Source organism: Pteropus medius, unplaced genomic scaffold, assembly GCF_902729225.1.
Source record: "Pteropus medius unplaced genomic scaffold, Ma_sr-lr_union100, whole genome shotgun sequence".
Lineage (NCBI taxonomy): Eukaryota > Metazoa > Chordata > Mammalia > Chiroptera > Pteropodidae > Pteropus > Pteropus medius.
In genome coordinates, this window is record NW_024345599.1 from 1177183 (window position 1) to 1192900 (window position 15718).

Consider the following 15718-nt stretch of genomic DNA (forward strand, 5'->3'; position numbering starts at 1 on the left):
TCTGCAACTCTGCTTCCACATTTGCAAAGTCTCTTTATCTCTCAGGGATATTGTAAAAATTAAATAAGATGATGACTTTAATAATGACACTTTCCAGGTTTGTGCTGTTTCCTCCATTTTCATTCTTTGATTCTCTCTACTCTAGACATTGTAATGTAAATAAAGAAATCTGATTTGCAGGCTGGAAAAGTTTGCCTTTGGTTATTTTTAAATCGAGCTTCTTTCTAAGAGAACCTTATCAGGCAATTGGTCAAATTAGTTAAGTAGAATGGAATGCCCATGAGATGCGACAAAAGCCAAGCTAGAAGATAATCCAGTTTTCTGTAGCAGGATAGTGGCGAAGGTTGGAAGGGAGAGAGAGAGAATGGAGTTATTTGAAGACTAATCTCTTTGGATCATGAAGCAAACATTTTAGAAAACACATCTCAGAAAGCTCTCTTAAACTTGTCAGTGCTGTAGTCCTCATATTCTGGTTTCTTAGTTCCAACCATCAATTTTAACCTTTTTGAACGAAACCTTTTACCCTATACTTATGCCCATTTGGTCTTCTTCCTTTGCCATTTAACATATTTCTGTGGCATGCCTGAAATGTTAAAGATAAAATAATATCAATTTTGATTCTGGTCTCAGTAACCCAAATTGCTGCTTTGACCCGGAGAGCTGGCCCTGGCTGTCCAGCACTGTAGTTGGTACCCAGGGCCTGCTGTTTCTTAATGAAGATTGGATCAAAAATACTGAAGATGGTCACTAGATGTCCCTCTTGTGTCTCTAAAGAGGCTGAGCAGGCAGTGCTTTCTTCAGGATTGAAGTAAAAGGAAGCTGAGTGAGAACTTTCTTTTTGTTTTTATTATCCTCATGCAGAATGGTTTTATTTAGTTAACTAATAAATTCCTGATTATGAATGTGTTTTCAGCCACTCATTTACTCAATAGCATTTTTGGAGTATAATGATTAAGTGTGCCTACTGGAAAATAGAAATAGACTTGGTGGGGGGATGGGAGAGCTATTTTTTAGAAGGGAGTTGTAACTTTCACTTTGAGCTTGAGGGTGATGGGAAAGAAGAGAAGCAGAGGCACATGCCCCTGCCTCCCATAATATCTAGCTTTTGTAAAAGTGGTTTGGTATAGCTGGAAGTATTTGGAGTGCTCTGCATGGAAAGGAGGAACACCTAGAGTGTGAACAGTGAGCAGGAAGCAGGGAAACCGGTGTCATCTCTTTAGCGAAGAGCATGTTTGTCTTTGCAAATGCTGAACATGTCTTTACAATGTGATTGCACTTACAAAGGTAATGACATTGTACATGAATTGAATTCTCCTATTTATCTTTAAAAGACAGCAGAATATAGACATTCTATTAGCACTCCCCAAGGTAAGCGGTCCGCAGCCTTCTTATCTTGTGTGAATCTTTTCAGATGCTGCGGCAACGTTAATCATTTTACCTGAGTAATTCTTCAATTTCTCCTTACCTGGGGGATTGTTAATGGCCGAGACTACTTCTCAGACTCTTTGCTCCCGCTCAATCAAGCCGTGGAGGCGCCAGTTTACTTTTATTGATCAGCGGGTTCCTGACAGCCTTCGCCACAAGGAAGCAGCATCATCCTTTTTTAACTGAAAAGGGAACAGATCGCCTTAAACTTTACAGCTAAAAGCTTCTAAGCATAGCATGCAAACATTTTAGCATGCTGCTAATTGTTTTGTTTAATAGTCCACGCAATATTTTAGAAAGCTGTCAAATGCCGAACTCACATCCCGTGATCAGATAGCAAACCCATTTCAAATGCCTTTTTAGATCTTTTTAATTAGACCAAGATGCACTTCATTCTCATTCATTGACATCAAAGGTAAATAACTGTGATAAATCAGATGGAGCCCTTCTCTTTGTGGAGCCCACGAAGCGAGCCGGCGCTGCCTGCCATGTTGTCACTCTCCTCCACTACTTGCCCATTTTCCCAACAAGGTCTGCAGAAAACCGGACGGGCCAACTCTGCTGTCCATCCGCATCTCTAAATGACCAAAATTAAATGATACCCATCGCAGATGCTTCGATTTTCTCCGTGATGCTCTGAGTAAATTGCATCCTAATAGGAAAGAATGAAACGACCTCCACGCAGTACATGGATCAGACTCCCCGCGCCCTCCCCTAGGTCTCAGATGCACGTTCAGGGGATTGCAATCTCACTCCCGAAATAATTCCTTTTTGTAGGAGGAAGCTGTCTTTCCCCTCCGCCCGCCAAGGTAAAGGCTGCTAAACTAGCTCCTCTTGGACAGAGAATTTTTTTTTTTAAAGCAGCTCGGTTGCTCTCTGCAAGAAGATGGCAGTTTTGAGAAAACCTATGTGTTCAAATGACTTTTTTCTTTTCTTTTTTCTTTTTTTTTAAAGGGCAAAAGTGAGTCTCATTTTAATTAAGGCTCAGGACAATGTCGCTGGGCTAATTATGAGTTTGCTCACCCAAGACTCCCAAATATACGACACGACTCACTCAGAAGGGAGGTTTACCTTTACAAGAATTGTGAATTCAGAGGCCGGTCCCCTCCACTCCCAATCTATGATTAAAAACAAACAAACAAACAAAAAACAAACAAACAAAAACCACAAAAAGAAACACACAAAAAAACCCCAAACAAACAAACAAACAAAAAAATTTGTTCAACGGGGTGCTTTTGATTCCTCCAGCCGGTGACCTTAATTAAGAGCCTCTGTATTGGGTGGGGAGGAGTCCCTCTCGGTCCCCAGGGCGCCTTCAGTCGGGAAGGCAAGCGGAGGAGTTTAATGTCAGCCCAGCCACTCTGGCCTCCAACTTCCCAGCACTGGCAAACGTTGCTGCCACCACTATCACCCGAGTGGAGCTGGCAGCCCCTTGAGACCGAGGCCCCGCGGGAAGGCTGGGGCGCCCCGCACACAGTGCGGACATCAGCTGCGGGCAACCTATGCGGACTGCGCGACCGCCCAGCAGCTCTCTCCGAGCTCGCAGCTCTCCTGGAGTGGCGCGGCGGCGTCCACTACACCAGCTCTTCTCAAACGTACAATTTATAGGGAGCTGAATTCTCCAACAGGGTGAGGTGAGAGGCAACGAAATGTGTCAAGCCCTCTCGGCGGCTCAGTCCCAGCTCCAGAGATCCCATTTGATTATCAAGCAACAGACAAGAGAGAACCGAACGGGGCCAGAGGCCCTACTGGAGTGTGCAGGGATGGGAGAGTGCTGCATCTGCCCATAAGGAGGGATGGGGGTTGATGGTCCGGGAGGGCAGCTGCCGTGGTTGTCAGCTTAAGTGAAGACTCACCCGCTAAAATCTGGATAAATAACCACCTCGAGGGCGCTTTCACTACCCGGGAAGGAGAAGAGACGAAGACAGAGAGACAGACAAACCCAGGGTGAAGAGACAAAGGGAAAGGGAGGGAGAGGAGAGGAGAGAGAGAGAGAGAGAGAAGAATGAGAATGAATATGAATATGAACATTATAGTCAAGATATGAAGATATGTGAGGGGGGGATAAACCACCGGTGAGAATCAATTCCTCTTCATCTTTCCTGCAATCTCTACAAACACGAGATGCACACAGTTCCTAGGAAGGTTCAGCTGCAGTGTTAGCACACACCCTCCCCGCTCTACCCTGCCTTCTTGCCCTTGCCTGGCCTGCCAGCCTAGCCTCTCCAGCCTCCCGCCTGGGTTGTGCGGACGGGGGTACCAGTTGGTCCCGCCAGTGTGTAAGTTTCCGGCTGGCCCTGCCCCACCCCGCCCCCCGCGCCTTGGCCCCGCCCCAATTCCAGGGCCCGCTGGGCGCCGCTGTGATTGGCTAGAGCTTGGCGTAGCCCATCTCAGCAGCTCCTGCTCTCTCTTTCTCCAGACTCCACCATCAGTAGTTTGCGGCAACCGGAGGAGCAGCAGCAGCAGTAGTGGCAGCGGCGGGCGCATAGAGGAGACTGACGAACGGGCACAGAAGGCAGCACAGCTCTCGCACACCATGCCGGGCTTGCCCTGGGGGCACTGGCAGCCGCGTCCCTAGCCCCGCGCCGGCCTTTGGCGCGTTGCTCTCCGCGGCATTCCAGCTGAGCGGATTCATCGCAGATCCGAAACCTCCCACCCCTGCTTGCTCATACTCCACATCGCACGCTCTTCCTCTCGCTCACACATTCATACACCACCCGAGGCAGAAAGAGAGCGAGACAGACCTCCCGAGTGCGAGAGCGCGGGGGAAGGAGGGAGCCTAACGCAGCGTGGCCAGCGCCTCTCTGGGAAGATGGAATCAAGACGCTCCGGCAAGTAAACTTTGGCGTCGACATAACCGTTGATCGTGGCAGCTGATGAAGCGGTCCCCAGCAACATGCGACTGAGCTAGGAGGGCTTCCTCTCGCGGCGGCGACGGCGGCATTCCTCGGAGCGACACTCCGGTCCAGACCCAGGGAGGAGGAGAAGCCCCCGTACCCACGGCGGCGGCCCAGCCTCTCCTGGCCGGTACTGTTGTCGCTTCCCCTCTCCTCCTCCCCATTCCCCGCCCCCACCCCTCTGGACATTGGAAAAACCGGGACTTCGATTTTCTTGGACAAATTGCCATTGCCCGGTTTTCACAAACTTGATTTGGAGGTTCGGGCTGCGTTGGTAACTTCGAATTTTGAGACGCAAACGCCCGCAGTCCAATTGATCTGTGGTGGGGACTCAACGCCCACCTCAGATCCTGGACAGCTGCGCCCCCCAAGCCTTCCAAAGCTAACCTTAGCACGAAGGAGCACGCTCCTGTTTCGGCTGCCTCTTTCCCCTCCCCCTTCCCCTGCCGGCCCCGGGACTGCCATCCGGCTCAGTCAGATACCCCAGCGCCTGCAGCGCTTGACAGCAACTCAAACTCCCGCCTGCGACCCCAAACAGGCCTCAAAAAAGGACACTGTGCCCCCCCCAGACCCTGGAGGGCGCGTTCCAGGCGGGTCCTCTCTCCGCAGTGAGCCAGGAGCGCTGGGGGGAGGTCCTTGCGCATGCCAGGTGCACAGACAACGCGCTCGCCAGCCCCAGTGCCGGTACGCTGCGGCGAGCCGGTTAGTGCCTGAGAGGCTGCACCCCCGCGGTGCTCCTAGCCTTTGCCCCAAGTGCGGTCCGGACTCAGCCGCACGTAAACCCCGCAGCTCAGACGCCGTTGGACCCGCAGCCCTGCGGCGCTGCGGCCAGTCGCTCCCGGCTAACTTTGAAGGGAGAAAACTGAGTAGCCGGGCTGGAGGGAGGGGGCTCGGGGCCGCGCGCCGCTCCCTGGGTCCCCCGGAGCCTCCAGGTCCACTGCGAGCCCTCGCAGAGTCTGTCCCAACTTCAACATTGGAGCCAGCGCGGGTGTCTCCCCCGCGCCGCCGGGCCGCCCTGGGTGGGACTCCTCCCGTGGCCTCTGGGGCCCCGGGGCGTGCGCAACAGGCGGCCCGAGTCAGCGGGAAGCTGGAGCGGCGGCGGCGGCGGCTTCGGAGGGGCGTGGAGAGGCGAGGCCAAGCAGAGCCCCGCGCAGCCATGGAGTCGCTCCTGCTGCCGGTGCTGCTGCTGTTGGCCGTACTGTGGACGCAGGCGGCTGCCCTCATTAACCTCAAGTACTCGGTAGAAGAGGAGCAGCGCGCCGGGACCGTGATCGCCAACGTGGCCAAGGACGCGCGCGAGGCGGGCTTCGCGCTGGACCCACGGCAAGCCTCTGCCTTCCGTGTAGTGTCCAACTCGGCTCCGCACCTAGTGGACATCAACCCCAGCTCGGGCCTGCTGGTCACCAAGCAGAAGATCGATCGCGACCTGCTGTGCCGCCAGAGCCCCAAGTGCATCATCTCACTCGAGGTCATGTCCAGCTCAATGGAAATCTGCGTGATTAAGGTGGAAATCAAGGACTTGAACGACAACGCGCCCAGCTTCCCAGCGGCACAGATAGAATTGGAGATCTCGGAGGCGGCAAGCCCCGGCACACGCATTCCGCTGGACAGTGCCTACGACCCGGACTCAGGCAGCTTTGGCGTGCAGACCTACGAGCTCACACCTAATGAGCTGTTTGGCTTGGAAATTAAGACCCGCGGCGACGGGTCACGCTTTGCCGAACTAGTGGTGGAGAAGAGCCTGGACCGTGAGACGCAGTCGCACTATAGCTTTCGCATCACTGCTCTCGACGGTGGTGAGCCGCCGCACCTGGGCACTGTTGGCCTCAGCATCAAGGTGACCGACTCCAATGACAACAACCCAGTGTTTGGCGAGTCCACCTATTCGGTGAGCGTGCCAGAGAACTCACCTCCAAACACGCCCGTCATCCGCCTCAACGCCAGCGACCCAGACGAAGGCACCAATGGCCAGGTGGTCTATTCCTTCTATGGCTACGTTAATGACCGCACACGTGAGCTTTTCCAAATTGACCCTCACAGTGGCCTGGTCACGGTCACCGGTGCCCTAGACTACGAAGAGGGCCACGTGTACGAACTGGACGTTCAGGCCAAGGACCTGGGGCCCAACTCCATTCCAGCACATTGCAAGGTCACTGTCAGCGTTCTGGACACCAATGACAACCCACCAGTCATCAACCTGCTGTCGGTCAACAGCGAGCTGGTGGAGGTGAGCGAGAGCGCCCCCCCGGGCTACGTGATTGCTCTGGTTCGGGTGTCTGATCGCGATTCCGGCCTCAATGGGCGTGTGCAGTGCCGTTTGCTTGGCAACGTGCCCTTTCGGCTGCAGGAATATGAGAGCTTCTCCACTATCTTGGTAGACGGGCGGCTGGACCGCGAGCAGCACGACCAGTATAACCTCACCATCCAGGCGCGCGACGGCGGCGTGCCCATGCTTCAGAGTGCCAAGTCCTTCACTGTGCGCATCACCGACGAGAACGACAACCACCCGCACTTCTCTAAGCCCTACTATCAGGTCATTGTGCAGGAAAACAACACACCCGGCGCCTATCTGCTTTCTGTGTCTGCCAGAGACCCCGACCTGGGTCTCAATGGCAGTGTCTCCTACCAGATAGTGCCGTCACAGGTGCGGGACATGCCTGTCTTCACCTATGTCTCCATCAACCCCAACTCGGGTGACATCTATGCGCTGCGATCCTTCAACCACGAGCAGACCAAGGCATTCGAATTCAAGGTGCTGGCCAAGGATGGCGGCCTGCCCTCGCTGCAGAGTAATGCTACGGTTCGGGTAATCATCCTTGACGTCAATGACAATACTCCAGTCATCACAGCCCCACCACTGATCAATGGCACCGCCGAGGTCTACATCCCCCGCAACTCCGGCATAGGGTATCTGGTAACAGTAGTCAAAGCAGACGACTACGACGAAGGAGAAAACGGCCGGGTCACTTACGACATGACCGAGGGTGATCGCGGCTTTTTTGAAATAGACCAAGTCAATGGCGAAGTCAGAACCACTCGCACCTTCGGCGAGAACTCCAAGGCTTCCTATGAACTTATTGTGGTGGCCCACGATCACGGCAAGACGTCTCTGTCGGCCTCTGCGCTCGTCCTGATCTACCTCTCCCCTGCTCTCGACGCCCAAGAGTCAATGGGCTCGGTGAACTTGTCCCTGATTTTCATTATCGCCTTGGGCTCCATTGCCGGCATCCTCTTTGTCACTATGATCTTCGTGGCAATCAAGTGCAAGCGAGACAACAAAGAGATCAGGACCTACAACTGCAGGTAGAGCCAACTTTTCTTTTTTTCCTTCTTTGTCTTGGATGAATAAGGTGTATCTAAGTCTCTGTGTGAAAATCCCAATGCGTTTTTTTTTTTAATTTTTTTTTTTATTTAAAGGCATGCATGCACCTACAATGCTTCTTTTTGGAGGGGGAGTTTATGGCAGTCCAAGTTGATCAATTCTTTTGATCTGACAATTTGCTGGAAGACAATCATTTACTGTTTGAATGGATTCTGTCACATAATGATGATGAGCAGAAAAGCAATTATCATTTTAAAAATTGCATAGCTGCCTCCATGAAGTTGTGACAGAAAAAAAATGAGAAAAAGAGAGAGAGAAAAGGAAGGATGGAGGGAGGGAGGGGAGGAAAAGGGAAGGACAGAGGAGGAAGGAAGGAAGACGAGAGAGAGAAGGACTGAATTTAAGCAGAACCACCAAGTATCACTACTTGATTTCTGGGGCACAGTGTTTTGGGGACAGATACTAAAAGGAGAGGGAGTGCTGTCAACTGCTCTGTCTTATTGTAGAGATAAAGTGTGAAGAGAGCCTGCGAGTGGGAGTCTAAGGTAGGAAACAGAGTTGGAGGGAAGAGAGAGCAGGAATAGATGGGAAAGAAAGCAAGTGATTACTGGTTTTTTTTGTTGTTTTTTTTTTTAGTGTGTTCTTTGCTTATGTTGTGTCCAGTCCCCAAATATCTGGCTATGTAAAGTAAAATTCTACTAGTCATCTGTACGTTTTCAAATATCTGGTCAGTTAGTGAGGTAGAGACCAAATATCCCAAAGAGGAACAGGACTTTGCATCCAGAAGTTTCAGTAAAAATAGCCATCTTCTGGAGTTGATGGTGTTTCCCTCTAATGTGAGACTGCTGTGGCATTAAGATCTGCTCTCTACCAGTGGATGTCACTATGGACTATTGTGTTACAATTTCCTTTGAAGTGTGTGCAGGATATGTGAGTGTGGGGGGTGGCAGGAGAGAGAGAGAGAGAGAGAGAGAGAATAGAAATATGGAAACTGGAATTAATTACACTACTGTTTCATAACAACAACAAATAAAAGATTTCCTCATAAGCATATTCGAGGGTCTTGCTGAAGCTCTTCCTCACAAGTGGGTAGAACGAATAAGTCTAAGTATTTCTAGAATCCAATTTAGGATAATGCATGTAATTTTTTCCAGCAGTGTCTCATCGAAACGGTTGGAAAAAAGTTGCTTCTTTAGTTCGCTGAAAATGAATGATGCTGCTATTTCGAACCAAGGTGTGTGTGTGCTTTCAACACACCTACACATCTAGTGTGTCTTTTGTGCCATCTGTGCTTGCATGTTAATCAATCAAAATATGTTCCCGTAGGTCCGATTTGTATTTGACATCTGAAATACACACTTCTGTGAATCAGAGCCCCCTGAATATGTAACAGCCATGCAATTATTGTTTCCCTTTTACTATTCTCTGCATTACACAAGTTAGTAGACAAATGCTAACCACACATGAATATCAATCAGGTGCCATAAAAGAGCAGCTGCAATGCCTCATAAATGCTTTAATCCTGTTACTAGTGAAATGGCCGTGACTTTTCCTCCCTTCAGCTCCAAGTCATTTCAGATGAGAGAAATGGAAATTAATATTACTCTTACCTTTGAAACCTGCAACTGCCAGTGGCTATTTTTATAAGAGAAAAATGCAGGATCTATAAAAATTTATTTATATGAGATAATGGTAGAGAGGGCTCTTTTTAAGTCATTTCCTCAGCATAAAGTAAATGCATAAGACCCTTTTCTTGATGAAGAAGAAATCAACCTGAAATAAAGAGATTGAAGCCTTTACCACCTCTTGGTGATGTATGACTAGAAGTGAGAGATTTTTTTCTAGAGCTTGCCAGGAAGATCATTAAACAGGGAGGAAAGAATTTAAATTGAAAAAAAAAAAATCTCAGTGCTCTCTAACTTCACTCACATGTATATTTTGTAAAGAACTCTGTTCCTTGTGATGGTCTGGGATTAATGAAGTACAGTTTAATTAAATAATTGGTCAATGCAGACAAGGCTGCATAATGAATGCCTCAGCTGAATAATTAGACAGGGCATTGCCAATCTTACCCATCATGGGTAAACAAAATGATTAGGACTTCCCATTGATTCTGTAAACAGATTAGAAAAGAAAATCAACCCCTGTCCTGGGATCTTTGGGATTTTATCTTCTCCTATGCCTTAGCATCAGCTTGCCATCACTGCAAGTCTTGGCTTGAGCACAGAGCCAAAGGGGAGGGGAACGTAACTGCTCAGTTCTTGGAAGATCCTGGGGACAGAGCAAGAATTTGCTTCTGGAGATATGCAATCTCCCAGTCTGCTCAGACTTTTGAGAAACTTAAAGTTCAAGAGCCTGTCTTTCTATGTACTAGGCAGAGGTTTCTTGCTCTCAGCCTCTGCAGAGTCTCTTCCACAAATGCAAGCATTTATGAGACTTGCTAGATGATCTGCAATCGCTGCTTGAATTGGGCTCCCTTTTTGCTTCAGACAATTAGTTTTGTCGAGTGAGAATACAGGCACAGTCTTTCCCTTGTAAAGATCAACCTGTATTATTTATTAACCCTATTGTTTTGCTGATTATTGCCCAGAAATTGAATTCCCAAACGATAGGCTGAATCATTTGTGTGCAAAATAATAAATGACTTTGAGAATCTGGCTACATTTTAATGTATTTCTTTTGACAAGTCTCTTAATGCTTGATGTCTTTGGTGCATGTTGCTGGGTCTGTGTCAGTGTTAATTAAATTGAGCTCTTCATGTTCGAGTTGCAGCACAGCTGCTTGTAGGTGCACCTGAATGGGAAAAGAATGCTGAATGCACTAACCTTTAAATTCCTTTGCAGTAATTGTTTAACCATCACTTGTCTCCTTGGCTGTTTTAAAAAAGGACAAAACAGCAAGTGTCTGCATTACATCTCGGTTTCTCCCCTTAGTAAGGAGCAAGACAAAAAAGCTGAGGAGAAAATGAGCCTAAGGGGAAAGAAGTAAAGAGGAATTTTCCCTCATTCGGATGGGTTTGGCTATGAGATTTCTCTAGGAGAGGAGTGGGTGGGGTAGAGAATAGAAGGGAGCAGGGCTAGGGCAGGGAAAAGGAGAGTGTGGAGGAGAGGAGGTGAGGATGTGTCAAAGGACGGGGTCTGGTCTCCTACTCCAGTCCCAAACTCATTAGGTCAGTCATAGAGAAACCTGATTGAGGGTGTTTCCCACCTGGCAAATGCCTGGAGAAACTGGAAAGGGGGTTGTTATTTATTTTCTTCTATCTCCTCTTCTATTTAATTAGGAATTGCTTCACCCAGGAGTTCCTTTGGGTTCCAGGGAAGCTACAGATTTGAGCATTTTAATGCTTTCTCTCCCATAGGCTCAACTTTCCCCATCACCCCACCCTTGCTAAATGGTCACTCACAATAAGGAATTCCAAATCCAGTGTACATAAACTTTTTTGGGGGGTTGAGTGGGCGGTTACTATGTTTAATTTGAAATTTTTATGGCCCTCGGCTTCTTTTCACATGTAGAAAACATAGGGAGAAACCTGATGATGTAATGCTCCCAAATGAAAAACTGGAGTGGATATGGAATGCAACTCTCTAGGGTGCTTAATGTTTATTAATCAATGCATGGTTTGGGAGGGCGTTAGCGATACATGCTGCCTTTTCTGTCACATAGAATCGCTGAGTACTCCTATGGGCATCAAAAGAAATCAAGCAAGAAGAAAAAAATCAGTAAGAATGACATCCGCCTGGTACCCCGGGATGTGGAGGAGACAGACAAGATGAACGTTGTCAGCTGCTCCTCCCTGACCTCGTCCCTCAACTATTTCGACTACCACCAGCAGACGCTGCCCCTGGGTTGCCGCCGCTCTGAGAGCACTTTCCTGAATGTGGAGAACCAGAATACCCGCAATACCAGCGCCAACCACATCTACCATCACTCTTTCAACAGCCAGGGGCCCCAGCAGCCAGACCTGATCATCAATGGTGTGCCTCTGCCCGAGGTGAGTGCAGCTAAATGGCTGTGTGAGGTCCTCCCAGACTTCTTTCCCATGCTACTCCCTGGACCCTATAGGTCTCTGAGCTGGCACATTTCCTGGCAGGGGTGGGGAGAACTTCTCTGCCTAAGCCTATTTCCATAATCAAGGTTTGCTACCAGTGCTTCTTGGGTCAAATTGTAATCCAACATACTGGGCCTTTGTAGGGGTGGATGTTGGAAGTGAAAGTTCAAGGGGTCTGAACCTTTGAAATCCTTGTATGGTATTTTGGCATAATATTAATTTGCTGTACTTTCTGCAAATATGATGCTTGCCAGCCAGTGGTACCTATATTCCAGTTAAAGTGGCAAAGAGTCAACAAGTGATTTTAAATAGTGTGAACCCTAGAATGCTCAGGGGCCAATTTCCCAGTGTGAGAGTGACTCAGCCTTCTAAAGCCCCATTTTGCATTTTCTTTGGTCATATGTATGTTTTGCTGAGAATATGAACGGGTTGATTAAAAAAAAAGACAAACAAAAAAATTAAAAATCCACTTGTCATTTCATGGTAGTTCTTATGGTGACATTTGACAAATGAGGAACTTGAAACTGTCAGTAATAATGAACATTTCAGGAATTAACCATACATTTGAATTAGCTCTGTTTCCCTTTACCAGGAATGAATGTTTTCAAATGGAAGCATTTTTTTAAGAAATACTATGCGGTCTGATGTTTGCTGGCTATTGAAATATCTCAGGGTAGCAGGGTGATAATGTGGATGATAGTGGCTGGGTAGAAGGGTATACATAGCAGTTCTTAAGTTGATTTTATTTTCCATGAATTGCTTAAGTCTCTCTTTGGTTGAAAATTTGATGCTCTGGGAGGTGCATTACCCTCTTCCAAGCCACTAATAAAGAGAATACTGTATACTTGGAGAGCACTTCCGCATTTTTTGAAGCACCTTCACAACTATTGTCTCTTTTGACCCTTGCAATCAGTTACCTTGATAGATTGCCCTACAGTAGATGATGAAATGGAGGCCCAGAGATGCAAAGGGATTTGTTCAGACTCACAGAGCAGGATATTGACAGGGGAGGGGGGGTCGGGGAGAGAGAGAGAGAGAGGAGGACTAAGTTGCAGGGCTCTATAACTCTCTGGCAAGTGCTATTTCAGTGACACGTTCCTGACTTAGAAATAATTCAGCCTGACATACCTGGGCTATGATGCACATAAAATAGCCTCATAGTATTTTTATCAATTTCAGAGGGCAAGGGGTTTTAGGACCACTTACATCGATTGCTTCTCCTAGGATTAACAGGACTAAACAGCAGTGCTTTTGATAAGAAACTGATGATATTCTGCCAGCAAGAAAAACACCAGTATTTTCAATCTATAAATAAGGATTTATTAAAAATCCAGTGTTATTTTAGGTAGGCTCAGTTATAATTATGAATTTTAGTGACTAGACCATAGACCTATTAGAAGACTACTTGTGGACCACCAAGAGTTCAGCAATGGAGAGGGAGAGATAGTGCTATGTAGTGGAATCAGATAGAACATGGTTTTGAATCTGGGGTATACCTCTTGCTATGGAATCCCTCTAAATCTGTTTCCTCATCTAGAAAATGGGCACATCTACCATGCAAGGTTGGTCCAAGGAACAAGATGACATTGAGTAACGTAAAGGGTCTGACACGTAGATGCCCTCTGAATCAGACAATAATTGGAAAATCACTATTGTAATGGCCTGTACATCTGAGTGTGACTCCCTAGGCACTTATAACTAAAGATGAATTTAGGCTTGTTCTATATAGATAAGACCTACAAAGTGGTGTGGTTAGAGTATTCATATTGGTTATTTAAACAATGGAGGTAAAATATGCCATCGTGGAGGGTTAATGTGCTGACTGCTGTTGCTTGTGGAGATAGACAAAATGATTGAATCCTGAGGGCTTGGTGATTGTTTATGCAAGCAATTCAAGGCACTAAAGAAATGAGAGCCTCGGTGTCTATGAAGTACTTGGAGAAGGCAGGAGACATATGGCTATGTCTACATGGTTTACCTAAGATCTTGGTGTTCTTTCTGAGATTCTCCTACTGGCAGAATAAAAGAAAATATCGCTTCAATTATTTAGAGAAACCATTGAAAGTCTGCATTCTGATCCTATCCCTGACTACAAAGCCAGATGCTCTCTTTATTTAACAAAATCACACAGATCTAGTGTCTAGGGCTAGTCAGGGCCAAGACAGTTTGTACTAGACACAGTGAGGTTAAGTATGTATTTTTAATACACAGTCCTGGAGAGTTCAATTGACAAATCCAGTTGGAAAGGGGAGAGACCCACTCACAGCCATGTATGAATCAGGCCATTTAACCTATATATGTCAAAAAGTCCTACATGGGAAAAATGACACTTCTCCTTTCATTCCCATACTAGGGGCCCCTCAATGTGGATTAGGTAGGATACTTGAGGTACAGTGAACTCTATAGAAGAGCAGAAATGATTGATTCATACATTCAGTGAATATTTGTTGAGTGTCTACTCTTTGTAAGGTTCTGCTCTAGGCTCTAGTGTTAGAGAAATAAAAAAGGTGGTCACTGATCTCAAGGAATGCACATTCTAATGGGGTAAACAAGCAAACAAATAGGTGATTTGCAGTATAGAGTGATAAATGCTACTACTATCAGGTACAATGAGATATTCACCATTCCTAGGATAATAATATACTGATATATTTCCTACCTTTTCTTTATATTTTCCTCATTAATTAATTAATCAATCCAGGAAACCAACATTTATTAAGCAATTATAGTGCACAGTGATAAGTACTACAATGTGATAAATCTATAAAATTCTATGGAAATTTCTGTATTAAATCTTAGGGGGAGGGGGAAAATAAAAAAATAAAATGTTAAAAAATATGTATATATAGTATGAAAAAATAATAAATAAACTGGCATTAAAAATAAATCTTATGTCACATTTTTCTTCATATTATTTCATTAAACCATTTTTTGTTTATTAATTCAATTCAGTAGCATTTATTGCACACTTCAAATGTGCCGACACTGTACTACCTGCCGAGGATACAAAAATAAAACTTTATCCTTGACCCCAGGGAGTTTACAGGGAGACAGACAAGTAAACAGATTATTTCAACAGGTTATTTCAACTTAGGATAACATCTCTGTCCTGAACATATGTTACATTCTTATTCTTCAGATTGAGACCAAAGGTCACACTACCCATGAGGTTCCTCTGCTGGGCTACCTTGTGACAAACCCACTCCCTTCATTAGGTGCAGAGAATCAGTTGCAGGGCTTACTGGCAGTGGCATTACAGAGGAGTCAGAACTGCTTCCCTCACAGCACTCCATCACACTTTGAAGTTTATCACCATGGCATCAGATCAAATCAGTAAGCATTGTTTGAGTATCCACTGTGTACTCAGCTGTGTGGCAGATACCATGAGGAGCCAAAATAAATATAAGATATAACTTCTGCCCTCAGGAGTTCACAGTCTAGTTGGGGAGCTAAGATCACCTGCAAGATTTCCCTGCATGCAATGCAAGAGTTTCTAATCAGGTGTTACTATTTTGTGGGCTCTTGAGCACCCCCCTTCTCCTCCTTCCATGGCAGTGCTTCCATCGTTTATGCACAGATTTACTGTTGAGCTCTCAAGTTTTGGTGCTCATTTGAGGGTAACTTTTGCATTAGTGTGCAAACCTAGCCACGTCTTAATATTGGCTCTAGAAACCAAAAGGAACATGACTTTAAATGCAGTTAGGTAGCTAAGGTAAAGAGAATGGAGCATTGGTCTGGAGAATAGGAACTCAGCTTTTAGTATTACAGAGATCATCTTGCCTAGATTGTATATCATTATTTACTAGTCTTGGGATGTTAGTCAGGAAATCAGCCATATTGATTTTTTTGGTTTTGTACACAAATTTGAGGGGGGAAAGTGGAGGAAGACTTTGCTGTTTGCAGAAAAGTTTTGTAGAATTAGTGATGTCAGGTATCTCTTAAATATTTTAAATTAAAAGATGAGGTTTGCATTCCTTGGCATTGTGGTTTATTTAGTCCATAGATTTAGTGTATGTGTAAGTGAAT

General features: G+C 46.5%; 1 protein-coding gene across 1 annotated transcript in view; it reads left to right on the forward strand.

Moving 5' to 3' along the window:
- The first annotated feature begins 4309 nt into the window (after positions 1-4309).
- The window catches only part of PCDH19 (protocadherin 19), a 69491-nt gene continuing 58082 nt past the window's right edge, over positions 4310-15718 (forward strand). The window contains exons 1-2 of the mRNA XM_039874030.1: positions 4310-7625; positions 11308-11635. Coding sequence (XP_039729964.1) covers positions 5479-7625; positions 11308-11635 — 2475 coding nt within the window. The 5' untranslated portion in view covers positions 4310-5478. The remainder of the gene's footprint in view (positions 7626-11307; positions 11636-15718) is intronic.